General features: G+C 44.2%; 1 protein-coding gene across 3 annotated transcripts; it reads right to left on the reverse strand.

The window, feature by feature from the left end:
* Positions 1–3: 3 nt before the first annotated feature.
* On the reverse strand, positions 4–27,982 carry ZNF217 (zinc finger protein 217). Of its 3 annotated transcripts, XM_059480845.1 has the most exons (7): positions 27,852–27,982; positions 27,619–27,708; positions 11,103–12,903; positions 8,950–9,075; positions 6,558–8,144; positions 3,174–3,297; positions 4–2,042 (listed from the first exon to the last, which is right to left on the reverse strand). In XM_059480845.1, the coding sequence occupies exons 3-6, from the start codon at positions 12,499–12,501 to the stop codon at positions 3,188–3,190; spliced, it is 3,222 nt and encodes a 1,073-aa protein (XP_059336828.1). In that variant the 5' UTR covers positions 12,502–12,903; positions 27,619–27,708; positions 27,852–27,982; the 3' UTR covers positions 4–2,042; positions 3,174–3,187. The 3 variants fall into 3 exon arrangements, with proteins under 3 accessions (XP_059336828.1, XP_059336829.1, XP_059336830.1); XM_059480846.1 differs by lacking the exons at positions 27,619–27,708; positions 27,852–27,982 and adding an exon at positions 26,543–26,585; XM_059480847.1 differs by lacking the exons at positions 27,619–27,708; positions 27,852–27,982 and adding an exon at positions 25,887–26,068.
* Between the last annotated feature and the right edge of the window lie 16 nt (positions 27,983–27,998).

Raw genomic sequence — 27,998 nt, forward strand, 5'->3', positions numbered from 1 at the left:
CAGTTTTGCAAAACACCAAGTCTATATTTACATCCACATGTAATAATATACTCAACTAAAGTGAAATACATCATAAATTAAATGAGTAATGTGTGCCTGCTGCTTGCCGACTTCCGGTTCCAACAATTAAAATAGAACAAAATGGAATGAAATAAATACATTTAAAAAAGAAAAAAGGAAAAAAAAATCAACAATTTGTACCTCTACATATGCACTGCTATTTCCAAAGGAACATACAAAACCAGTAGTATCCCAATAGTTAATACTGATGGGCAAAGTGTGGTGATGCTGCCATGGAACAGAGTCTTCAGGTCCATTTTTCCATTCCAACCCCAACAAAAGCCTTGAGGGAAACTGTACCAGCATGAAGGAGATTAAAAACAAACAAGCCTTAGGTCTGTTTGCTGCAACACGTTAAAAAGCAGCCCTGCCCCTGTGGCACAGCACCGCCGGGACAGGGAGAGATCACACACAAAAATAGATTAACCCTTTTCCAAGTGAATTCGTCTTCAAAAATAGGCTATAAAAGTGCAAAACTAGGAAAACAAAAATCTAGATTATGTACATATGGCTCAGCTTATGAACAGGAAAACAGGTCAATAGTGTACAATTTCCTGATACACAGCACTTCATTCCATTGCCAGTTTACAGAGACATTAAAAACCAGTCCCATTTACAGGAACCAAGATAAATGGAACATCTCAAGTTGCATAATGAAAAAACAAGAGTTTCTAGGTTTTGCTATTTTACATTTGCTTTAAGAGGGAAGAGAGAAAAACAAACAGTGCAAAATATTTGTTTTGTTTTACTAAAATATATGGAAGTCAAAGCCAGGTACAGAAGGAATTAACTCTTAACTACAACTTCATGAGAAGAAAGGAGGAAGGCAAGTTAAAAATGCAACAGTTCTGCTTTACTGGCTGGTAACTGGCCATCTTCCCTTTACAAAAATTAAACTGCATGTGCATTAGAAAAAACTCTTGTTGTCTTCACAAAAAAATAAAAGGAGATATTCTCCCATTTACAGGTTATTTCTCACTCATTTTAAACACCCAGTAGATGCTAAAACTTGACATCAAGAAGCTTCCAAGCACAGTCAAGTAGGCTCCATCACAGCCACATCCCTTTTGCAGTCTGCAGAACCCAAATTCGTATTTCAAGGCTCTTATTTGAGACTTTACAGCTTTGGACAAAGGTGCAAAGGAGTTTTCTTTCTTGAAATGTGACTGTGTGGAGCTTAGTACAGAACCAAACATTTGCAACATGGAGATCATTATTGTTTCTCAAGCAAGTCCCAGGGATTTTCTGTTTGCATGGTGGCAGAGGTGTTTTTAAGAGGCTTCTCTGAAGAACAGCAACCAGTGCCAAGAGAAGAATCCAGCCACATTTCAGGAAATCCAAAATGTCAAGTATTGCCTCATGCTTGCATTTCAAACGTGCTGGAAAGAGCCCCAGAGCAGCAGAGCCCTCCAGCACGGCCTGGTCCTCGCCCAGCCAAGGCGGATCAATGTCAGCACCGTTGCTTTCATGTTCACAACATTTATAAACCGGACACTTTCAGACAGTTTATTTGGAACTTTTAAAAAACTAACATAGTTCAACAGGAAAAAAAAAAACCAACAGATGAGAAACTTTCACTTTTATGAAAAAGGAGCATTACGCCAACAGGATTTTCAACTTCAATATTTACAGTTTACCTGAGGTGCAACGATATATATTCTTTCCAAGAGAAACTCTTCAGCAGCGCTCAAGTATGTAAAAATAGAACTCCTACCTAATATTTGGTCAATTAATTCTAATGAAAAATACTCAAAAGTCAAGGTCAAGATATACATTCTCCACACACCTTCATAACCCAACTGTTTAGACTACTTTTGTATGGCTATTTGGTACAAAATGTTAAAAGAACCAATATTATAAAACTGTAGTGTTTCTATATACAGTACAATCACAGCTTAGTTCAGTAGCTTTCACCATTTTCTCTTCCTCAGGGGATGAACTGCAGGTACAACTCCATGGAATATGCACTTGTATCCTTAGACCTGGAGGGGGAAAAAAGAGGAATAAATACAAATTTGTGGTATACAGCTCTAAAATACAGCACAGTTTTTGCTGGGAGGAGTGTCTTTATAACAAAGGGAATTCCTTCCACATCCTTGCTAAAGAATTGATACTGCCATGGAGGTCTGGATTGCCAGCTTTTATCTGGCAAATAAAGTCTACTCTGGAAGATGCTCAGCCCCAGGAAGAATCTCAGGCATAAAATCGAGTTAACAACAGAACCAGACACACCTATGCTTAGCAGGACAATAAGAGCACCAAGATTAGAAGAATACCAAGAAATAAAAGTGTTTTAAAAGCTGTCAACTCAATGTCAGCCAGCTCTGCTCCCATAAAATCACTCGCCCAGGTGCTACAGCATTCCAGAAACACTCCTGAAGTGTTCCCCTTAAAAAGGAAATGACCTGTAGCTCTGGGTTAGAAAAAGGCCAACAGATTTATTGATTTATTTCCAGTCCTGCAGAGCAGTCCTGTCCTGAGCAGTAAAGGGTGTTGAGTCTCAGATCCAGCTGCAGCACTGAGATGAACCCACAGCACCAGGCTCGGCTTTCACCTGACCTCCCTCCCTCTGCCCAACAGGGAAATCCACCTGGGATAGCTCTGGGTCACAGGGAGGAGCTGCCCAGGCTCAGGAAGGTCTCCCTCAGCTCTGGAGCCAGAGCTGGGCTCTGAGGAGCCCTGAGTGCCCAGCAGGGCACACTGGGCAGGGGCTGCACCTTCGGGGGGCCCAGGCAACAAGCCCAGCACCACACCTGTGTCACCACAGGCACCTCCCTCACTGCTGCTGCTCCACCCTCAAGGACTGACTGAGCTTCCACTGCCTGGCTTTCACTGAGCACTTCCCACTGGAACTGTAATTTATGTATTTATCTAGTGTTACCCTCCTGTTTCTCTTCAAAAAGGAGCATCCTGTACCTATCAAAGAAGCCATTACCACTGCTCCAAACAATCAGAGCTGCCCCCCCCAGCATCTGGTGATTTTATAAGGAGGAAATTTTTATCTTTTCAGGCTCAGACTTTCACAAGCTCTCCTCGTGCTGTGCAGGAACCTTTGATGCCATCAGCACCCCATGCAATGTTTGAGGAACAATTAGTTGAGGAGGTTTGTGTACCGTTCTGGAGTGATTCAGTTCTTCTTGTCACTGGGTCTGAAGGGTGTGCTCCCCACAAAGGGCTCAAAACTTCTCTTCTGCAGCAGGTTGCTGGGTAAGGGTTGGTATGAAACTGATCTCTTTCCTGGAAAAAAAAAACATTTAAGGGAGTTAGCATTATTTCCTGCTCCTCTCAGGTCCACAGCAGCATCCAGAATCCAACATTCCTTGACAAATCATCTCACAATCAGGCCTCAAAAATCTAGATATTCCTATTTTAGGAAATTCACCATCCAGAATAAATACAAGGAGAGTGAAAAAATAATTTAACAACTCTGTGGTTTTATCCAAGTGATGTCCAGCTCCCAATTTTACTTTTTTTATTTGCATGAAAGAAATGTCTTTGCTTAACTCATCCCACAGCAGATGCCCCTACCTAAGTGCTGCACCCTTCATGCCTAAATCAGTTCCTGAACTTGTTTGAGAACTGAATTTTTCAGTGAGTATTTGAGAGGGAAACTGAGGTACTTCATTGCTGCCATGGAGGATTACATGGAACTCGTGACACTTTAAAGAGTGTTAATACAATTTACTTGCAGACCTTTGTTAAGCAATTTTCAGTCTAGTCTACAGGTAGTTTTGTGTTTATCTGAGACCATTAATTCACATTTATAGATGTGAAATCAATGCCTGTTCCATATTAAGTCTTACTAGCTTAGGCAAGCAGTCAAAAACACTTCATAAAACGAAGGCAAAAAGTCCAGAATCATTTCTCCCACAGGATCCGAACAGCCCAACTGCCATCCATATTCCATGAGAGCTTCCAGTGCAGCACTGAAAAAAACCCTCCTGATCTTTAATTAAATTAAAATGGCACAGCCAAATTAATATTTCAACAGAATCCACGGAGCCATTGGAGTGTGTCACGAGCAATTGTCTTTAATTTGCAGCCTCTGCCAAATCAATCAGCCAACAGGTTATCCCTGATAACATGTTGCCATTGCAAAGGCAACTAATTTGAGAATAACACAAACTGAGTGGTTTCAGAATGTTTCTGTCTCTTCAGGGCAACACGGGATGGCAAAGCTTACAAGCAATAAGGGAAGGCATCATGCTTTAATCAAGTTTGCCAAGTGGAACATATTCTCCTGACAACTTGATCCAGCATTTAACATGCGACAGAACACGGTGGGGGCACCACGGGGATGCTGCCACAAGGCACACGGGCCCTCACAAAAAGGTTTTGACATCGTGGATTATAAAATCAGCAGGGTTCAGGAGGAGGAGAGGGCAGAAAGCTGCAGGTCTGCACCTGCACAGCTCTGCAGATGGTATCACACAGCTGAGGTCTAGAGAAACTGTTTGGTTTCATATTTTTAACGAAAAATAAAAAGAATTTAAAGAAACTTTTATCTCCGCTCTCCACCTAAAATAAAATTCTGACAGTGAGAGGTGGCTTGGCTGTTACCCTGAACCCTTCTCAGTAACTATCAGGGTTTGGGTTGGGTACTTCTGAGAAAATTGGTTGAAAAATCAAGAAATTACCCTTACAAACCCACATCTTCTAGCCCAGGGCTTTTATGGAAGTGGTAATAAAAACCCACTGGAGGGGGGCTTGTTTCAGAGCCTTTCCAATCGAGTAACAGCCATAAAAAGTTGCTTTTCTCAGCCCAGCGAAAAGCACCGGGTGATGAACAATGAACAATGAAATGCTCATTTCCATGACAACAATGCTGTCAAATTAGCTGCAGCCACCGTTCTGAGGGCTCTGAACAGCAAACCCAGTGCAAAGTTCTGGGCTGCAGGGCAGCACCTCCAGGCTGGCACCAGGGCAGAGGAAGCAAAGGCCAGCCTGGAGCCCTCTCTGGCACAGGTGGAGCTTCCAAACAAGAGCCAGGTGGATTGCAGTGGGGCTCCTGCTACAAACAGAGCTGCTCCTGCAGCAGCTGCCCTGGCCCACACTGCGGCACCTGCACACACTCACTGATCCCTGTCACAGCACCAGGACAGCAATTCCTGTGCTCCTGGCCAGCCCTGTGCAGAGCCCAGTGCCCAGCGTGCATTCCTCACAGACCTGCACAGCCAAAGCCCTGCACCAAAGCAGGAATTAACCCCATTTCCTCACCCCTCAGTGCCCCAGCTCTGCTGCTTTTCCTTCTCCACTCCCTGCCCAGCCTGGGCACACAACCGTGACACCTTCCCTCACCTTTCCCATAACCCACTAGCAAAGCCTGCATATTTATATACAAACAGAAATTATTTATATGTAATATATTTTTGAAGGCCATAACCTTAAAACAAGCAAACAAAAACCAGAACAGAGTGAGCAAATACTTTTTTTTTGCCTCGTAACTAAAAGTGGGTTCAGTATTTGCAGTTTGCTGACCTGAGGGAACACACCCTTGCTTGTTACCAACCCAGACTACTGCAGAGGAGCAACTTTACTGCTTCCAGAGAATGGGAGCATTCAGAGTTCAGGAACTTCACAGACTTTCAGACTACACAGCCCACACAGGCTATTCATTTTTATAATGGGATCTTCGTCTCAAAATTCAAAGTCCTGTATTTGTAGCTAAGTCCATGCTGAGCTCAGCTTCAAGTCATAAATACCACCTTCTACAAATAGTCAGACAACTGCTTAAATATCACCCAGCACCTTTTAATCTCAGCCTCCTGCTGACTTTTTGAAAATGTTGACCAAGGACAAAATACAAGAAGCATGTATTTTGTAAAGTACCAGAGTTCTCCCAATACATCACAAATCATTTATCTCTGCTAGGCCCAGAAGTTTCCACAGAGCATTGCTGCACCATAATTAGAATAGCAGAAATCTGTTGTCTTGATTTAACAAAGTATTCTGGTATTCTGTTCCTACTAGAAGTTAAACATTAAAAAAAATCCATTGAAGAGCAGAAGTCCAAAATTTACATCAGTTTTATGATCTGCAATACATCCCTTTCTGCTCTTGAAGGGAACAATTGTCCATGGCAGTTCTTTTTTTTTTTTTTTTTGTAAAAAGTTTTATTAATATTCCAGATGGTCCAAGACTTCTGGCACATTAAGCAGAGAGTCTCATTCCATATCCTGGATTAGTCAACATGTCTGGAGTGTCTGATGAGCAAACAATACATGTTTGCCATCAGAAACCCATGGCAGAGGGGAAGGGGGAACCTGAGGAACTACAGACCCCTCTTTAAATTTCAGCCCTTCCACACTCAATTCCCCAAGCCAGGAGTTTGCTGAACCTGGATGTTAAGTTTAAAATCCAAGCACGGACTGAGCCCGGTGAAATGCTAAGTACAGCAGTACAGTACAGTATTTTCAATGTTCCAAGGTGGGCACACACTCATTCACATCCCATTCCCCTCCCTGGGCAGTGGTGTGAGGAGGAAGGAGGGACTGTACCTTCTCCTGTCGAGCTGCTGACCTGGCCATTGCTAGGCCCACAAGAACCATAAAGTGACCCAGAGCTGTATGGCTCGTAGGGTTTGAGAGCAGTCAATCCATTGGGAGGATCAGCATCATCTGCACTGAGGAGCCCTTGTTTGCTTGGCAGAACAGAGGATGTGGGTTTGGTGCGAGGGTATTCCTGAGGTAGCAGATTTGCATATCTGTTTGCAACGTGAAATCTGCTCATTTCGTATCTCCTGTAATTAGCCAGAGGAGAGTCCAGGTGCTCCACAGCTACCACAGAGGGTTTCATCCGTTTGGAAGAGCTTTCTCCATAGTCCAGACTTGCATTGCTCCCAGATTTACTGCAGAGATAGTCTCTGCCTCGCTGGCAAGCCCAGCCAGGTTCACTGAGGTGAGACTCCAGAACCCCATTCATGCTGCTACTGACCAGACCAGACTGAGTCACTGGGGCACCCAGAACTTTGATTTTATAGTCAGATTTCTTTACTCTGTCCAGTACTGGAGAGATCCTGAAGCTGGAGTGCACTTCTTCTTGCTGAGGTTGTCTGTAGTTGTTTGCCTGAGCTCCAAGGTTGCTTTGCTGCTTGTGAAACTTGAGGTTACTCGGGGCTGTACTGCTCGACTCGCCCGCGGAGAAGAGAGGGGCTTTGTTCTGAGGAGGGGCACACTGCTTGGCTTTCCCTGGCTGCAGCGGCTTTTGCTGTGGATTTGTGGAAGCCTTGTTTTTGTTGGGTTGGAGAGGCAGAGGAGGCACGTCCTTGCCCAGCAGGGCCGGGGGGCAGCCTGTGCGCCGCGCCTTGGCCACGGCCTTGCTCCTGTAGCCGTTCTTGTTGACGGTGTCAGGGTTGTACTTGTGCATCAGCCTCTGGTGCATCATGAGGACCTCGGGGTAAAATGTCCTGTAGGTACAGAAGGGGCAGGTGCTGGGGGCCAGCAGGCCTCTGCTTGCAATCACTGAACACTCCTGGGAAGTCTTGCTGGTCAAGTCCAAGGGCTGCTCGTGACAGTCCACAACAGGTCTGCGTCTGTAGTTCTCAGTGCATTCTTGCATATTGTTCACATTCTTCCCGCCAATAAAAGCACAGATGTACTGCACATCATCTTCCTCTGATGCCACAGAAGCCCTTCTCTCTCTCTTAGGCTGGGCTTCCTTGGTTTCCTTCTCAGCCTTTAGTTTCTCCGGGTAAGGAGCAGGCACGTTCTCAGGTACTTGATTCAAACTGCTACAAACAGAACCTTTGTTCGATTCCCTGGAATTGTTCTTTACTTTTAAAAAGACTGTGCTGCCCATTGCATTGCTCAAGGACAGAACTTCCTTTTGCTGCTTGGCAGGTGGGCAGCTCTCAGCATCTTTGGCACCATCAAAAAGCCTCTTCAGATTTTTGGTTTCTGGAGCAGCAGCATCAGCAGCCAGCGACAGCACCGTCTCCTGACCCCGCAGGGAGCCTTTGCTGTCACCCTTCCCATCAGCTGCACTGTCACCATGCCTGTCCTTGTGGTGTCTCTCTAAATGATACCTCAGGGAAGTTTTCTGGGCTGCTGCATACTCACAGAATTCACATTTGTACGGCTTTTCACCTGCAACACAAATTCATCAGTAAATCACTCTGAGATTTGAAGTCCTGATCACAAACGCAAGGGAACATTGTAGACTCAAACACTAAAACTGATTTTTCTCCCCTTCCACACACTCCTAAGTCCCAAACTCATGTACAACATTTAAACAACAGTATCTTAATGCTTTTACTAACTACAGTGACATCTTCTGGCTGTGCTGGGATGTTTCCACACGCTGGCTGTGGATGAAGATGGGAGCTGACAACGTGCTTGGCAGAGATAAGCGAGGAGTGGAACTCTGGGTCAGCCCCAACATCCTTGATCACCCCACAAGTGCCCTACTCCCAACACCAACGGGGCAGCTCAGCTGCAAACAGAGCTCCCCCCAAGAACACACAGGCAGCAGCAGGAAGGGGTTTCTGGCCATGCAAAACAAGGGATTGAGTTGAAAAAGAGACTCAGCTTTTCCCCAGGTACCAGCAGCTGGCAGACAACCAACTTCACACCTGAGAAATTGGCTGCTTTTTAAATTAAAACCAAACCCTAAACTTTTGCTATACCACTAAATGTAGAAAAAATTAAAACTTTAAAATATATGCTTTTAACAATATTTAATGCAATCAGCATTATTTAAAACCATTTATAATTATGTAAATAATCAAATAAATTTTAATTGCAATTATTTTTGTTTAGAATTAGAGAAAACTTTGTTCTTATCATCAGCAATTTTGAAGGCAATTTCTGTATTTCAAAAGCAAAATCAAACATTCTATCCCAGTGGATTCAGCAGATTTCCCTCCCCCCCAAAGGTGTGGCCCCCATTTACCTGTATGAGTTCTGAGATGAATATTGAGGTAATAATTGGAGCGAAAATACTTTCCACAGTAGCTGCATTCTCTGGAGGTCCCAAGGGTTTTAACTTTTGTTCTTTCCAAACTGTCTTCATTTTTATCTTTGGGAGAAAATACAGGCATATTATGAAGAGCAAATGCAAATTTGCAGTCTTGTTAAAAACAGTAATTTTTAATGATAAACGTAAAATTCTGAACTGCAGTCAAATTCTACACTCTGCAAGTAACTCTTGCTGCGTTTTGCTGCACTCTGAGTAACAAGAGCACAAGAGTTAAAGAGATTTCTGTCCACAACACTGTGGTTTGTGACAGTGACCAAGGAGCCCACAAAACAAACAAGATGCAAAACAAGATTCAAAGAAGAAAAAAGTTCTCCTTGTTGACCCTTCATGGAGAATGGCCCATCTCAAATACTCACACAGGTTATAACTGTATTGTTTTGTTAAAGGAGATGTTTGAATTAGTGCAAGTGGGATGATTCAGACTAAAAGCCCGCTCTGTGCACAACAGTCAAACACAGAAGGTGGGGAAGGAAGGCAAATATGCCTTTTCTTTTGAATTAATTCTAATAATGTATTACTAATGTGCTAATCAATGGAATATCTTTAGAGACACTCCTTAGATTTGATGAGGAGTATTTCCTACAAGCTCCTTAGATTTGATGAGGAGTATTTCACTGTGTTATTAAGGAGTGAGGAAGCGCCAGGATGTCCCAGTGGTGCCCCCGGTATTCCAGGAACAAATCCAGGGATGCCCAAGCAGTTGCAGGGCAGTGCAGAGGCAGGAGGTGCCACAGGAGGGCGGCAGGGACAGCGGAATGGCAGAGAATTCACCAACACCAGCAGCGGCTGCGCTGCAGCTCCCACTGAAACCCAGCCGGCTCCGCTCCAAGGCAAGGCTGACTGGAAACCCTGGGAGGAAGGAGACCTTCGGTGTGACTAAGAAGTCGGATCTATAACAGACTTGAAAGAGCTCTTTGAGGCTCCTGCCTGCTGGAAAGTGTCTCTCCTGGAAGTGCTGCATGGCTCAGCCTGTGAGTTAAACAAACAGCTGTGTCTCCAGAGGTGTGACTCAGCAGCTCACACCAAAATCTGCTCTGCTTTAGGATAAGGCGCTGAGAAACAAACTAAGCAACTTCACATGAGGTAATCATTTCATTCCTTTGTTCCTGCAGGCAAAATAAAGGGCTGCACATTACCAGAAATGGCCAAGTCAGGCCTGTGTGGGTGCCAGGACATTCTGTACGCCGTGTCTTGCCCTGAGATTATGCAAGTGTCTGTTCCTTACAGCCGGCTGGGAGCATGTCACACACAGAACTGCAGATCAGCTGGAGACTTCTGCCGGGCCTTTTGTCCCTGACATGCAATCTTTTTCAATTAAGGAATCATTCAGTATCATTTGCTTTTCTAAGACACTGACATGCAGAATTAATCCTGGGTAATGTACAGATGGAGTCCATCCATGCTGACAGCAATCCTTCCAGGCAGGAGTTAAACACACACCTCTCTTACATACAGGTCCACATATTAACAGCCTGTGGCCTTACACAAATGAGTCAAACATGCTGGTTCTGACATTTAGGCTTTCAAATTACTGTTCAGAACAAACACTGAACTTGCAGTTAGACAGAAAGAAGTTGTAAATTATTCTTTACTTCTCAGAACCTCAAAAGTTTGAGCGCTGAACATTTTGCTTTTAGAAGATGAAAGGGGTAGGAAAGTGAAACTACAATTATTTCTCATAAAATACTCTTTGTAAAAAACATGTGCTGGATGAGAAGGGATATGGAACACCCCAAAGCATCCAGTAAAGTTAGAGATAAGGGGTGAGCAAACAGTGACTTTTTCCAGTTGTTAAACTCACTGCTATGAAATCGACTTCAATGACTGCAAGAAGCCCCAACACAACTTCAAAGACCTCAAAATGGCAGCATCCAAACCTTCCTTACCCTCTCATTTTCCTCTGTTCCCTTTCCCCTACCATAACATTCCTGTTTAGTTTTTGAACATTTCCTATCACGTTCTGCAAAGATAACGGAAAAGCATGACGCATTCTTTGGCTCTAAGGAGCTCCTAAACAACTCTCAGCAACAGCCACTTCAAACTGAAGTGCTCCCAGTGCTACTCACCTAAATGAATTGTTTCTGGAAGCCCATCTTCAGAGCCATCCTCAGAGCCCCCCTCCATCCTCTCTGCCGCCCCATTCTCCTCCAGGTTCCCAATGATGTCGGCACAGCAGGTCCTGGCAGCAGTGGAAGTCTCCCCATCGCCCCGCCGGTCCCTCTTGTGCACTCTGGAGTGAAGGACCAGCTGGTGGTACGTCCTGAAGGCTTTCCCACACTCAGAGCAGTGGGTTGGCTTCTCTTTGTTCTGGGATGATTTAGAATCCATCTCCATAGAAGGCACTTCACCAGAGGGATGTTTCAGTTTGTCCTGGGTTAGGTTACCATTCCCTGTGAAACTGCTGTTTTTATTTACCTTTGACTTCCCTGTAGTTTCAGCCTGGCTACCTTTATTTGCATTCCAAATTTCACAGAGTTCTTCTTTATCTGAAGATGACTCATCGTTGTCTGTACTTCCTTCTTGCCCTGGCTCTTTAATCTGCCCATGACCAACTGCAATTTTACCTTTGGTAGCCAGCTGCCATGCTTGATACGTGGTGAAAGGATCCAGCTCAGCGATCCACTTAGCAAGCTTCTGCAGTTTGTCCTTTTCTGGAACCGAATTTGGTCTTAAATTCAAGAATTGGAAAAATTCCTGGTTTTGAGACGTTTCTTCTGCATTGACTTCAGCAGTCACTTGGGGGCTTTCACCGTTGGGAACTGATTCTTTGGTATGCACTTTGCTGTGCTCAATTAGAGTCTCTTTATTGTGAAATAGGAAACCACAAACCATACAAATTTTGTAAGGTGACGTTACGTTTTCAGTTACGTGCTCCTGCACCACCTCATTTATTGTTATGGGGCCTTCAGAACCTTGCTGATGCTTGTTTCTAGAACCAGGTTTTCCAGTGTGCGTTCTCATATGATTTTTGAGGAACCAGGGCTCTTTAAATCTTCGCCCACAAACATTACACCAATAGGTGAAAGAATCTTTATGCTTTTTCATGTGCGCCTCAATGTCGAAAGCTTTATCAAACGTTTGCCCACAGACTTTGCAGCTCAGCTCCTCGCTGTCCTGCTCGTTGCTGGGTGAAGGTGAGCTGGTTCTCACCTGACACTTGTCCAGAGGGCTGAGATACTCAGCCTCCACCCTGAGCACGGCGGGCTCGCACAGCGTGGGCCTGTGCTCGGTCAGCACGTGCTTCCCCAGCTCCTCGGGGTGCTTGAAGGTCTCATCACAGAACATGCAGTCCAGGGGCGCGCAGCCCTCGGCCTGCAGCAGGAACTTCTCCTGCAGGCTCTTGTAGGAGATGGTGCTGGTGCCTTTGATGGTCATGGAGGCGTCGCTGCTCTCCATCTGGGCTCCCACGGCGCTGGCTATTCCCTCGGGTCCGTCCATGTAGGCCAGGAGAGGCTGCGTGGGCATCTTTCCTCCCTTCTGCTCCTTTACATCTCCTAATGGCAGCCTGCACTTCTCTGGGGGGGCTCCCTGATCACAGTAAGGACACTTGTAGAGTTCTCCAACATGTGCTCTAAAGTCTGCTCAGCTGGAAAACCTCTGCCAGGAAAATGATTTTTAGGTTTTTTTTCTTTTCACCAGCAGAAATTGTTTCTTCTTCAGCTTTATGTGCTTTCACACATCCCAGTAAAAGAACCCAAAGATTCGCTCAGTGATGGGATGAGGTTTCTTTTGGATTGTTTCTTCAGATTTTTCAAGTCTACAGATACAGTCAGTTGCACTTAGGTTTGTTGCACAAACTTTTCAAATAGTTGCATTGGGTAAAATACACTCAAGGCCAAGTTCAGTGCCACAAAGAAACTCCAGTACCTGGGAAAGAGAGAAAATAATTAGTCAGACCTTTCAAAAGAGAAGTATTGTCTCCCAAATAATGAAAATATGAGGGCTGAGAAGCATCCAGTGCTTTAGAAGAAAACGTATTTTTAAGAGCCAACTTTTCTACCTGCCAAGTTGAAATAGTTTGGTCTTGAACATCCCTCTGTTTACAACTGTTCTTTCTTTGCAAGACTTTGTCTGTCCTTCCTAAACCTGCACTTACCCAGTTATATAAAGCTGCTGAAACCATATTTCAGTGCTCTCCTGAACTCATAACAATGCAGCAGCCCAAGTAACCTTTCCTTGAACCTGTAAAACCACAGCAGAACTTCACTTGTTTGTCCTCTAAAGGCTGTTGAGCAAAAGGCTTTTTGCTTTTTTTTAAGACCAGATAGCTTGGCATCAGCTTTTATAGTCCTGGTACAGAGGGAGTGTCAGCAAAATCTTTGTATGAAGAACCATTCACCAGTCCCACCACTCAAAGCTTTTCCTATCACCCATATTTACAATGCCTGTGACAATTCTGGGCTGGTACAGTAAGAACATCACAACATTTTGTATGAACTGTTTCTTGAACAGTACTTAAATCTAGTACTTAACTCATCCAAGAGGCCAATTATTACATTATGAAAACAAAATTCTTCTACTTTTAAAGTGTCACAAAACAAAAAATTATTTATTGATTATACTCACAAAGGAAGGTTTAGGATTCTGCAAGATTAAATTGGGTTATAATACAGTTAATCACAATTCCAATTTAAATCTTTAAGTCAGTTATAATGCCTGCTAGCAGCAACTCATGGGCCACAACTTTGGGCTGACAAATTACAGTTTTGTGGAGTTCAGGACTCCAGCTGATGAAATTTTTGGGTAAAGGAAAAGTCTAGCAAACTAATACAAGACTAATATAAACTGCAGAAGAATCGTTCTGAGACATTTCCAAATAAAGTAATAACTAATGAAAAGAATTCATTCAAAATCTGACTCAAACTTTGGCAAATTATTTCCTAAGAGCCAGCTGGCCAGTGACCACATGACTTGAACTAATATACCCCAAAATACATTATGCTCTTTAACTCCTAGAGCAGAAAACAGCATGGACACAGTTGGGGTTTAAAATTCACCTCCATTTCCACCTCTGCCTTGCTTTCATATGGAAAAAAAAGAAGCCTTTTGTTTTATTTGACCCAAAGAAAGGACAATAATTCAACCACAGCCCTGCAACAGTTCAGGCTGCCAGCCTTCCACAATGAAGATGATTATCAATTGATTCTCTGCTATTTCTGATCAGAGCTGGTTGGACAGAAAAAGTGGTCTTGAGCCATTAAATCTCAAAACATTTCAGTAGAAATCAGCCCAGGCAAGAGAAGCAGCTGGGGAAGGAAACCTCAGCACACACTGTCAGGAGTCATGGATCCAACATCTCATGCACTTCCTGCAGCCCTGCCCTGAGAACACTCCTTGCTTTTAATGTGAAAAGTCAGCACCTCCTTTCCCACCATGCAGACCACAAGATCCTGGGGCCTAATGAACATGGGTAAAAATAGAAAATAAAACACCACCACACCAGAATGCCAGTAACAGGAGAAAATTATTGTTGCCAGCTGCTTGTTTTTCATTTTTTTCCTGCTTCTCCAAAGTTTAAAGTCTCTTCACTGCCCAGCCCTCTAACCCAGGTTGACACAATCAGCACAATTAATATCAAGAATTGTAGAGGGCTTTTAAATCCCAAGTTGTTTCTGGCCTGGGCCAAAGCCTTACCCCAAATCAGACACAAATGCAGGACCTTGCAGGGTGAGGCGGAGTGTAAGAGGGACCAGATCACTGCTGATGGCGACAGAACCTGCATTTTCTGCAGCCAAAGTCTCTTCTCTAACTACGCCCTTTATCCCCATTTTCAGTTTCATCACTGCCATGATTAATACTTCCTCTCTGCAGAATGAATCAAAAATCTCCTGGAACAGGCAGGTTCACTTCAGTGTGGGGTGACACTTCTGCTTCTCCTGCAGCCTTTGCCTTTCTGCCCTCCCCACTCAGCCCAGACCTTCCCTCACTCCCCATAGGCAGGTGAAGGAGCCAGAACCAAAGTTTGAAGCTCAAGTATTCAAAAAACTTTTTCCCTTTTGTAAAACATCAGGAGAAAACATATCAAAGGCTGCTGGTTAGCATGTTTTATACTTCATGTTCCAACTTGCCTTTTTGTTCTATTTCTACTGGAGTTTTAAAAGGTATTTTTTACCCAACATGCTACAGCAAAGCTCAGTGAGCATCTGCCTGACAATAACTTAAGTTTCAAATTTCAAAAAAACAATCCAGGCAAGATTAAAAAAGTGGAACAAACTTAAGAGGGGAGTGCTTTTGCTTTCAGAGCCATAGGGAAGTGCCCTGCAGGAAGAAGTGTAGAAATCCTGCTAGAGAGAGGCCAGAGGCATTTCTGGGGCACGAAGGCAGATCCAAAGGGCAGTGCCTGCAGTCAGTCCCACAAGCTGAACTGCTGCGACTCAGCAGCCACTACTTCCTTGCTCGTGTCTACAAACAGAAAAAGCCAATTAAGGTTTGTTACACTCCCACTTTGTGGCACTACAGCAAACACACGACAAAGCAACAAGAATGAAGTCACTGGAGAAAGGAAACAGATGAGAAATAGCAAAATGCACCCTCAGTGCCCTGTTCTTTGTGGCATTCTGGGCTGAGGTGGGGGACAAGAGAGCACCTTCTAACATGGGGCAAACCCAGCCCAGGATAAAACCAACACTGACAGCCACAGCTCCAGGATTTTTTAGAATTTAAGCAACAGGCAAAGATCACATCTAGGGAATGGCCCAGGCTGGTCATGGATGGGTGAAAAATCCACCTCAATCAATCAATCAATAACATCTTCTCTGATAAATCTTCTTTGGAAACAGAGCTGCTTCAATCCATCTCAGCTGTTGGCAAACAAAACCTGTCCTCACAACCACACAGAGTGTGCAACCAACACCTGAGTCATGAGAGGAGTTCCACAGCAGCTTGGGGCCAATTGTGGTGGCTGTCAATGGGTTTGAAGCCCTTTGGAGACTTCACCAGGGCACTCTGCAGCTGTGCTGGCTGCTCAGCGCTCTCACTGCTTTTCACAGAGGCTCTGAACAGTCCCAAGAACCAGGCACAGCTCATCCTCCAGGCAGCACTGCAAACAGAGCAAGATATTCCTGTTTCAGGAATCTGAAATGCCTCTCTGCAGCTCTTGGATACACAGGAGAGAGCAGCTACAGACTGGGAAAAACTGCAGGTGGCATTTCTGAAGGGAAGCACAGATACAACTAGACAAGAATGTATTTAAACAGAGAAGAAGAAAAGAATACAAGCACTGGAGTCAGGAGGTGAGTTAGAAAGCTCAGTCTTATTCTGTATCTGGTGATTACACACTTCACTCTGATTAGATCCATGCCTTTTACAAGCAGGCAGGATTTTATGCTCTCGCTGTTCAGACAAGCCAACACATGCCAGAACTACAACCCAAATATCCCCACCAGGATTTTATCCATTAGTAATAAACCTTTCTTCCTACTGAAGATAATATGCCTTGGATTTGAGGACCAAAAACGCTGATTAATTACATTCCTGTTATTCAAAGCCCTGGAGGCAGCAGGAAAACTGTCCAGAGTTGCTTCAATTCTGGTGTTTCCTTGGAAAAGCGGACAACCTACAACACTGTGACTATGGCTGAAGGTCTGTGCAGGAGCTCAGCAAATAAAACACAGTACCTGCATTTCTTGTGCCTTCTTTCACTTTCAGAAGACGAAAGGACACACCAGTATCAGAGATACTGAGTAAAGGAACAGAACAAAACAGGAAATCCTTCCTTCCAACAGCTGAACAGCGATAAACTTGCTACAGATGAACTCAAGGCTGAAAATAAAAAAATGACTTATCCCCCTCACAGAACAAGGCCAGAAGTTGCACTTGTGAGTTCCTGCCCATCTGCAAACACCCCGTGTCCCTCCTGGCCAGCCCAGGGCCCACAGGCTGCTGTGAGGGCAGGGCAGGGCAGGAGGAGCCTGCACAGCTCCCCTGGACCGTTCCTGGATCACCAATCCACCTCAGGTCCAGGGTGCCACCCACTGCACTCCACGCAACCAGAACGATATTTCAGCTGAGAAGAAAGAATGAAACTACTGGAAAAGTTTTAGCCTGAGCATTTAGCACACTCCAGCTCACAAGTGACTCATCCCTGGCTGAGTGTTTCAGCAGGTTCACAGCGATACCCACTGTATTTATAAACACCACAAAACACCCATAAAGATTCCAGTGGACAGATGAGAACATCTTGTTTTCATTGCACTTGCCACACAACCTAAGAACCACACCAAAACCCTGCTGCATATAAATGGATTATTAAAACAGAGAAAAGTTTAATTAAGTGCCTGTAGAGAAATTTAATTTATTTTTATTAAATTACACAACCCAAGACAAAATATTACATAGTCTTGAAGATTTCTTTGGGAAATGACCTATCAGGAGTAATTTTATTGCATTTCTACTTCCTGCATTTCAAAATTTCCATGAATATGTAACAAGAACTCGAGACACACCTTTCAGAGAATAGCACAGTCTAACCATTGAATTTCCCATTTGAAACACATTACAGAGGCACTGGGAATAAAAGTTGCATGGCAAGTCTCAGGATAAACAACTATTCTTTGCTAATTCAGTGCTGCAAAAGTATTGTTAAACTGTTAAAAGCGACCTGGAACAATTACAGAAGTTAAAGTAGTTGCTGCAACACTTTCTGAAAAAGAGAAGTGAGAAAACTTGAAGAGTTACAGCCAAATCCAGGACACTGAAGTTACTTTTCTTCTCTGGCAGATAAAAACTCAGACACAACTACCTCAACAAACCCAGATTCTCAAACTCAAGGCCAGCAGCAAAATTATCACTGCTTAGCTGACCAGCTTCTTCCAGCTGCTGCAAATCAACCACCTTAATTTTTACTGGGTCTACTGAACTTGAGAAACTTACACGCAACTCTCATTTCCACTTAAAAAAAAAACCCTACAGTTTTCCTCATGTTTCAAGAAGTTTCAGGATATTAAGAGTCATTTTACATGAACTGTTCTTTCCTCTTGGTGTGTTTATGCCCCAGAACAGATTGCTGGTAAATAGATTTTATACTGCTGATTGCTTATTGGAAATTACAAGTTTAACACCTTTTTTTATTCCAATTTCAAAGATTTACTGTAGTTGTTCCAGTCCTACCTAAGGAGCACAGATAGAACAAACCAGTTAACATTACTTGTAACAACACCTCACTGGGACCACAAATAAAAACTACTGTATGTATGTGATCTGTTTTATCTGGGCACAGCTGTGTTCAGGTGTAACACTGATCACAGGCACAGCAGCTCATGCATAAATAAAAACACCTTCAAATCCTCAACTAAAACCTGAGCTGAGGCTGAACTTCAACTTATTTAGGACGTTTTTTAATATACATATACATCATGGCATAAAGCTAAGGCAGCTGCACCACACCTACAAAGTTCAGCACAAAGAGCACCCTCAAATAGTTCCTAACAATATTTATGAGCTCCAGATTTTGGGATGTCCCTCCAGTGTCCTGGCTGAGTGTGGGTTCTGTTGCTGGCGTCCCCTGGCATCCCTGAGCTCCCGCAATTGGTCAGAAAGCAAAGCCAAGTGTCATCGTGAGGTTCTCACTCACCAAGTGTCCCAAAGGGTGAGTCAGATTCCCAAAGTGACACCGGGGTTGGTCCCTGCAGGTAGCAGGGGTTCGTGGCAGCCCCAGAAGTTCCTCTGTGCGCTTCAGCAGAAGCGTGTGTGTCACACTGGGGCAGGAGGGGCTTTCCTCCTCAGGCACAAATGCCTCTGCTACCCCATCTGACACAGGACTGATTTTAGGGAAGATGATGCAGTTTTTGCTCCACAGACCATGACCTTATTTCTAAAAGAATACAATTGCCCATTGCCCACGACTCCAGTGACAACACTGGAAAGTTATTTAAGTCAGTCCAGATAAAACCTGACTGTGCAGAGCAGCACAGAAGCCAAGAATTATTCCTCATTACTGGGTATTCTGTTGCTTTCTAGGGAGGGCAAGAGCTACTCCCATCTTTAACAGTAGATCATTTCACAAACTTCCCAGAGTATTCTGTTAGTGGAGGAGCACGTGAGTGATCCCAGCGCTGCTTCTCGTCACACCGAGCCTTTTATACCAACTGTGCAAGCACAAAACTGTTTTTTATACTTTGTTAACAGTTCAGCCTGATAAAGAACCAACACGAGCACTTGTAAAGGAAACGGAGATTCAGGGGGAGGAAGGGGAGGAAGAGAGTTGTTTGTTTCAGTTGCAGGAAAGATCAAAACGAAGATGTTCAGGTTGAAAAGAGAACATAAAAGATGACCCTAAACTGGAATTTCCACTCCCTCCATCTGCAAATTTAAGTCCCCCTCCTTAGTCTTCATCCTTCAGGCTTGAAGATTTCAAAGTTATCCTAAACTTAAACTCTTTGGCGGCTTATCCTTTTTATCCCCTCTAAGAGAGACGCTCAGTTATAGTTCCGTCTAACACCACCACAGATTTCCAACACAATGATCCTAAAACAATTCACAAAACACAACCAGAGCGAGACATACACAGAATTGGAGACTGTTATTACCCAAGCATTTCTGCACACACACTTCAGAAAGGTTTTGAGTTGAAAGCCCTTTTGCAGTCAGATAAAACAGACACACATGCGAGTCATTCTCCCCCTGAAGCCTCGCAAACAGGATTTTAATCACCAGTGGAAAATAACTCATAGTTAATAATGAACAATATTAGGAAAACTCCCTCCCCCCATCTCAGACATCTATACTAATAAAAACAAAGGATATCCTCTTTCTCTAAAAAACCTTTTCCTGGAGTCCCTTTTTCTTGAAGGCTGTATGTGTAGCAGGGCTCTGGCAGAGGATGGATGAGCTGAGTGTGCCTCCTCAGAGCTGAATGCCTCTTCTATCAAAGGATGTAATTACCCCTTTTAGAGCAGGCAACGTATACGCTTGCAGCATTCTGCACATGTTTTTCCTCCACTGAGCAAGAGCAAATATAAAAGAGACTAATTCTTGGCATTAAAGGAGGAAGCACTACAAGTAAGTATTGACTTTTAAAGTTCAGAAGGACTGCTCAAACTGCCAGATTTTCTTCCTTTTCCCCTCTGATTAGGAGAGAATTTCTCAGGAGCCACAAAACCAAAGTGTAATTTAGACAACAGAAGTGACCAATACCTGTTGTAGAAGAGCTGAAAGATACAAGAATAATCCTATTTTAAATAAGTCTGGGACACATTTCACCACTGCTGTAGGATGATGCAACTTCATTAAATCAAGAAGTTACACGCACTTAAACTGGCAATGACCCCTTACCTTACAAAACAGTTTATTGTTCTCTCCACAGCAGGTAAAGGCTCTCGGTGGAATGAGTGATACATTTTTATTGTTGAGTCAGTCTCACCTTACACACACTGCCTTGTATGTTTAGTCTTGGTTTTCATTTAAAAGAAGTTACTTTCAGAGACCTTAAAAGCAAATTTGACTTTTTTACTTCTTGGCAGAGGGATGTAAGGTCTCTCCAACAGCCACAACTACAAAGAAGTGGTAAATTCAGTTTACCAAATTAGACATAATTCCTTATTATTCAAGAGTGAGGAGTTCCTCTGTAGCAATTACAGGCAAGTAGCATCCCTTTGGGCAGCATAGGTGAAATAACAGGAAAAGAGATTATTTTACTACTCGTGAATTTGAGAGAAGTGGTCAGTTCCAAGGAGTTCCCTTTGTTAAGGCCATTAACGTGCTCTCACCTGGCTTCAAGTCTGAACCCAGCACAGCTCAAACTGCTGCCCCTTGGAAGGAACAGAGCAGTATCTGATCCCTGTGCTCTGCAGGGCACTTGGAAGTTGTCACTCTCAAACACAACCACAATGAGGTGCTTGCAAAAGGCAGTCTTGAAAGATGGAGGAAGGTACAGAGTCCAGGAAAAGACATTTAATTGTAGTTCAGTCACCCCTGGAACAACATCTGAAGGTACTAAAACAGAAAAGTGATAGAAACAAATGCTTCCAAAAGCTGCCCCCCTTCTCCCATGCAGGTGGGAGATCTCCCAGAAACTGATGGAGACTTTTTAACCACCCAGCCTTACATTCCCCCTCACCAGTGGGCTGCAGGGATGGGTGATGCACCCAACAGCCTGGGCTGCACAGGGCCAAGCTGGCTGTAAAGCATCCACAGGAATCTGAGCTTTCTAACACGCAATTTCAGACCCCAATCTTACCAGCATAAGAACAAAAACAAGTTAGAAACAAACAGGGAAGGTGAACAGAAAGTGGGGCTCCTCTGGGCCACCTTCACATCCATTTTCCTTACGCTGTTCCAAACATCAGCGCTTGGTGTAAATCTGAGCAAATCTGATTTGCTTTTCCTGAGTAGCAAAGGAGGGAGGCTGAGAGAGCCCCCGGGACTGCACCCAGCCAGTTCCCTGCTATCACAACAAAGTGCAGGCACCACACAAAGGCCTCAGTTTCCCTGATGCAGCTCAATCAGAGCACACTGCACTCCCTTGATTACAGTGAGAAATGCAAGTGTACCTATTGCGCATAAACAAACTCAGACTTTGATACTTTTAGTTACATAAAATCTGCAGCTCATAGAAAAGCACCATCCAGTCAATTATTCACTTCTGCTTGGATGGTTTTCTGCTCCAGTCTTGAAGTCACCCTGATCTACATAGATCTCCCTGCATATTCTACCCACATTTCCTCTTGTGCTTTCTTTTGAAATCCTCCAGGCAGCCTGATAAGCAATTCCATCTCATTGTGTTTCCAAACACGTTTGTCACCTATATTTTTAATTTCAAACTCATTTTTCCCAGCATGTACACTGCTCTACTTTGAAACTGCAAAGTCTGCTCTTATCACACCGCTTAAAAAAAAAAAAAAGGAGGAAGAATCAAGAGTTCTAGATTTATGATAAGCTATAAACTATGCTCTGACCAAAGTCATATGATTATAACAGTAGAAGTTTTTATGTATTTTTCTCATAGACATACACCCACGTTTGGCACAAACAAGCTTCATCAGCAACAAAAGGAGATTATTTGGCAATTTCACTGAAGGAAAAAAAAAAGTTGATTTCTAAAAGCAAATTATTTAGAGAAAGCAACTTTCTGTTTGGAAGCACATAAAAACCTAGGTAAATTTAGACTGAAAAAGGCTTTTTTAATCCTAAAACACAACAGTTGTTGAGAATCTTACATTGCTTGGTCATATCCTTTTCCTTACTTTTGTATTCAGTTGCAAATCTCTTGTGGAATGAGTCACATCTCTCAAAGCACGCATAGAGTAGTCAGCAGAATCCCCTCAGCACATTCATGCACCAGGAAGAAAAACTTTTTTTTTTTTTCCTAAAGTCACCTTAGAAAGGCGGGGGGTGATGAGAAATGCCCCAAGTCGGTTAAAAGCTAAAAGCAATCCTTGAATCAAGGCGATATGAGATGTGGGAAGGCTCTGAGGGGGGCTGGCAATGCAGAGTGTCCCCAGCGAGAGCTGAGCTGGCACATGGCAGCCCTGCTGCAACCCCAAGGCTCGTCCTGCTATATTTAAAGACAATACCTCAACAGTGAAGTATTACAACATTTAAAGTGAGATAAATAAGCATAAGACACAGGCAAATATCCTGGGTTATTTAATCATCCCCAAAGCAGCGTGGAAGTGTGAGGCTGAGTTCAAAGGTCAAACTCTTCTTTCAGCTTCTTGCAAAGAAAAGAAAGCTCAGCCCATTTTACCTTGGGGAAAGGGGGGCTGCTCTTTCCATATGCCAGCATTTCATAACACAGGAAAGAGGGAGTGTATTTACATATACGCTGGATGGAATCTTTGCCCAGGACAATGCATTCCAAATCAAGATTCAGGTTAGAAAGAGCTGGGACAACAAAAAGTCCCAAAGAACAAAGGGAAGTTAAAATTTACTTAACGTTTCCCCAGAGCTTCTTAATTGCAAACTCTCAGATTTTTTTTTTTTTGTAACTAAAAGTTTACTGTAATCACAGGATTGAAAGTCTAAGTGAAAGGCACAGTTCCCTTTTAAAATAATTTCCCCTGATTACAGTAATAACTTAGCAATTTGTATAAAACATGGTATTAATCTATCAGCATAGTTCCAAATGAAAATACAGTGGTAAGAGGAGGTATTTCTGAAGGTTAGAATAACTGCTCAAAAAGGAATTTTTGGAGTGTGATCTAATGAAAGGGGAAACCAGAATCAAGTAGCCTTTTGTGTAAGACAGTCTGATAAAAAGGTGCTAAAGTTTATTATCTTCCTCTCTTTTCCAGCCCCTACCCTAAATCCCGCTCTCCCCACCCCTCCACCAAAACAAAGCAAAACCAAAAAACATTATTCACTTAAAGAGGAAAAGAAAGAAATCCTCTAATGCAAAGCCTGGAAGCCATTCTCTAAAGACTACTTAATATGAAACTTTGTTTACAAGACACCAATATAGCCTCCTTACCACACTCAAAACCAGAAACTATCCACTTATTTAAAGAAATGCTTTTTCTATTTTCATCAACAAGGACGTCGGTATTCATTTTAATTTTAAATTCGGCCCCAACAGTGCCATATGAATGTTTTAAACTCATCTATGATATGCACTGTTTGAGAATGTTTAAACAAAGGAAGTAGGAAAAGCCTTAAAATACACAGCAAAACTTAATGGCTTCAATTTTTAAATATAGCCTGATTGCTGCATGGCAAAATTATTCTCTTATGCTCACAGTCAGCCTTCAGAAAGAATAAGTGCAGTCAGTGGAGTAATTTGTCCCAGTGGAAATTCTGTATAAAACATCTACCTAAAATAAACAAGGCTTCGCAGCAAGAATCGTCAGTTGCCATTAAGGACACACCTTAAAGTTCTTACCACACAGTAACTAAACAAGTACAAACTAGTGGGGACTGTTTGCTACTTTTGTCTTAAAAGTTAATGAGATCAATTCACTGCTCAGTATCAGATCCTCAGATCATTTTCTGCAAAATGCAGCAGACAAACAACCCCCAAAACACGAACATCCAGGCTTTGAGTGGCTGATGTGTTATCAGCAAGCCTGAGCTTCTCGCAAAGGGAATAGAAATATTCACATTTAAACCTGACACCACGTAGCAGTAAAAGGTAAAACGCTGAAGTGCTCAGAATCTGGAGCTCTGGTACTGGAAGGCAGCTGTTGTTCCCCTGCCTTTTCTTTTGTTGTGCTTAATCTCATGTCAAGTCATTCAACCAACTCCAAAGCGATGAAGACATAATTGAACAACCTTAACTAAAAACTGATCTACTGTTCCTCAACTGCCATATATGCTGTTTAAAGATTAAAAAAGGCTAACTTATGAAAAACAATCCACAGAATGTAAATCAGCAACTCTGCTGCATGCAGAAGAGTTGCTTGGCTGAGGGCCAAGCCAATCAATAATCACTGTAATAGCCGTGGTTCTAAAGTTATTTGTTTTTCATATTCACCACCCTGAAAAACTTAAAAGGCAAAACTCAGATGCTGATTTCAGGAAAGAGCCTATAGAGATCGAAAATCCAAGTATTATGCTCAGCATGACAAGATTGCTCACTAAAAAAAACACGTTCAGTGATCACAAAGCCACATTCCTGCTACAGATCTTAAAATATTGACTCAGTTACAGAACTAGTAAAGGGGAAGAAAAAAAACCCTCCTCCACCCTCGCCCTCTTCCCTCCCCCTCTGCCAAAGAATGCAGTTTATCCCACTTATTTGCAACTGTCCCTTTCTATTATCCAAGGAAAGGCTGAAACCTCACTGTGGACATCCCAAATTAAAGTCTCAGTCGTATTCCCAAACCTCCAGTTAAGAAGAGCTCCTAAGAGCAATAAAACATGGCGTTAGAGCATTTGCAAGCCATTGTCACAGCCCTGTGCTCTGCTACCTTTGCAGCCCCAGCAGCAGCCCCCAGCAAGCATGGAAGCGTTGGTCAGCAAGTCAATGCCTGCTATTCAACTTGCAGTTAGGCGTTTTATTTCTGTGTCTTCCAGATCATATCACTCCTGCATTTCACGGCCTAATAAAATGTGAAGAATGATATGCTCCCTTCTCTCCCCCCCTCCCTGCATCTGAAACTGCGTTATTTCCCTCTCCTCTTTTTCACACATTCTTACAAAAACTTCCCTTTTCACATACTTCTATAAGAAAATATTTCACTGCAGCTATACTTCAGTTCCTATTTCTATTTTCGATTTTCACTAGATTCTTCTGCTCCTGCCTCCCCCTCAAACCCACTGGTAGAAACTGATGTAGTTTTAAACCTCTCAAGGTCATTTCAAAAATGAAAAAAAAAATGTTGCCTTAAAAAAAAAACCTTTAAACACACAACCTCCCTAAACTAAACCCTTTTCACATTCAAACGCCTTTCATCAGCAGATCAATAACCCAACAGAAAGATTTTTGTTCCCCACCACTTCAAAACTATTACGCTTCAATTCAAATACTTACTGGGAGTCACACAGCACATTTTATGGGATGGCTCATTAGAGAACATACAGACCTTACTTTGGGTGCAGGTTTTCTGTGTGGGAGACAAACAAACAAACAAAAAAAGCCTCACACCCCAAAACACAAAGTCCAGGGGGCATCACGGAACAGGAATGAAATCCAATCTCTGGATATTCTAGAATTTTATTGTCCTCGCCTGGCAACCCCTTTTGTTGCTTAAGAAGTCAGTTGAGGCTTATTTATTTATTTTCTAAACTTCCTATTCCCCTTTAAAAAAAAAAAAAAAAGAAAGAAAAAAAAAAAAAAAAAAAGAACCACGATGCTAAAGAAATGATCGGGAAGGCTTTGGTCTTTGAAAGACAAAGGTAAATGAAACAAAACCTGGCAAAACGGATCAATAAACTTTTCATTAACAACCCCCCCCTCCGCCCCATGAGCCACTTACTACAAATCCTTCTTCCAGGAACATCTTTGACTCACAAAGAAATATTCTCGAATCGCCGCGCACCCCCACCCCGGCCGAGCGCGGCCCCCGGGCCCGGCGCGGCGCCTCGGGGGGGCCCCGCGACCCCCCAGGTGTGGGACGGACGGCAGCGCGGCCCGGCCGGGGGCGCCAGGGGAGGGGGCGGCGGCGCGGCGGCGGCGGCAGCGCGGGGCCAGCGCGAACTTGGGGTGGGAGGGAGCTGGGGAAGGGCTCCGGCCGCGCCGCCGCTGCGCCCGCCCCGCGTGGGGAGGGGGCGGCGGGAGGGGCCGCTACCTGCGGGGCCACACACACCTGGACCTTCCTCCGCCCCCCCGGGCCCGCGCCGCCCTTCCTGCCGCCTCCTGCCGTCCCCCGGGACAGCGCGGGGACAGGGGGGGCTCCGAGCCCCGCTTCCAACCGGGCCACGGGTGGGGGTGGGGGGGTGCGCCCCGAACCCTTCAGACATGCCGGCGGCAGCGGCCCCCCCGCGCTCGCTCGCACAACCGGCCCCTCACGGCAGAGGCCGCCCGAGGGACGGGGCTGCGCCTGCCGCAGGTGCCCCCGGGGGGGCGGGGAAGGTGAGGAGGAGGAGGAAGGGGCCCGGAGCCCCCGGCAGGTGCCCCCCAGCCCTGCCTCACCTGAGCCGAGGCGCCGCGGGGCAGCGGCCGCGCCGCGCTCGGGGCACTGTTTGTAAACGGCTCCGCGGCAGCTGTTGCTCGGGCAGCCCCGGGCCACGCCCCTCCGGCTGGGCACGCCCGCCGCGGGGCGGGGCCTGCGCTGGCCACGCGCCCGGCGCGTTTCAATCAACGCTGGCCCCGCCTCCAGGGCCACGCCCGGCTGTGGCCGCGCCCCGTCCCCTCAGACAGGACAAGGAGTGATGGACGCGATCCAAAACACAGCCGCGCCCACCCAAACACGAAACACAGAGCTAGTGTCGCCCAGGCACAAACGTAATTATAGCCAATATATCTCATCAGCATTGATCCTTGCGTGGGTCACTGGGGACATGATGAGCACGACCCTTTTTGTCCTGTGGCTGCAGCCCCGCGTGCTCAGTGAGGGGCCTGGCACCCATCAGGGCTCCCCGAATACACAGGTTTACTGTGTAAATTGCCCCAAAAGAGCCCAGGGTTCATCTATTTTTCATTTTTTTAAACACCCAGCTGCTCTGCTCCAGAGGGATGGACACTATAGAGGAATGCAGTGCGGCAGGCAAAGAATTAAAATACATTTCCGAGTGTCCCACTTGGCACTGAGGAGGTTTTGAGGAGTTAAATGCAATCTGTAATGCTGTTAGCAAAGTGCTTAATCTCCGCTAGACTCTGAGGTTAGCACCTCCCTCCAGTAAATGGGATAAGGAGGAGGTGAGTTTCCATGCGGTCTCCGCTTTTTCCCCCAAAGACACACCGAGACCTGCTAAAGTCACTTCAGTTCACATCACTACATTTACATCGCACCCGGGGGCTCGTTTCCTTCAATATAAAAATCATCCTGCCTCAATAGAGGACATTTCTAAAATAATTGCAGTTAAAATCATGTGTTTTGGTTTTTGGGGTTTTTTTAATGTGTTTTTTTTTTAATTTCTTCTCTAAAATGTTCTCCCAGTCTAAAATGAGCAACCCTACCCAGGCTGAAATTTAGGTCGCTTATGTGGCAAATAAAGATTATCCAAAACCATTACAGAATGTGTAATATATACAAGGTAATTACTTACCAGGTAATTCTGGAAGGTGAAATATCTTTATTGGCAAATTTGAATGTTGCCTCACGCTGACTTGAAGCAGATTTATCTTCGTGGTCAAACCTGATAAGACCAAAATTTTAAAATACAGATAATTAAGTCCTGCCCCTTCAAAAGGTCATATGAGTTGATAGAGCCTCACTAATTTCCTGAAGTTTAAAAATCTCTGTCCTTCCATGTGTGAGCCATGAGGAAAAGGGATTTACCTTGTGCTGCTTCACAGATTTCCAAGTGTTGAATCCTGGCCTTTCCACAGCTCTGGATGGAGTTTTGAATTGACAAAGGAGAGCTTATTGCTCAATCCTTGCTAGTTTAATGTGATTTTTTTTTTTTTTTTTTTTTTTTTTGCAGTA

The sequence above is a fragment of the Ammospiza nelsoni genome, chromosome 12 (assembly GCF_027579445.1).
Source record: "Ammospiza nelsoni isolate bAmmNel1 chromosome 12, bAmmNel1.pri, whole genome shotgun sequence".
Taxonomy (NCBI): domain Eukaryota; kingdom Metazoa; phylum Chordata; class Aves; order Passeriformes; family Passerellidae; genus Ammospiza; species Ammospiza nelsoni.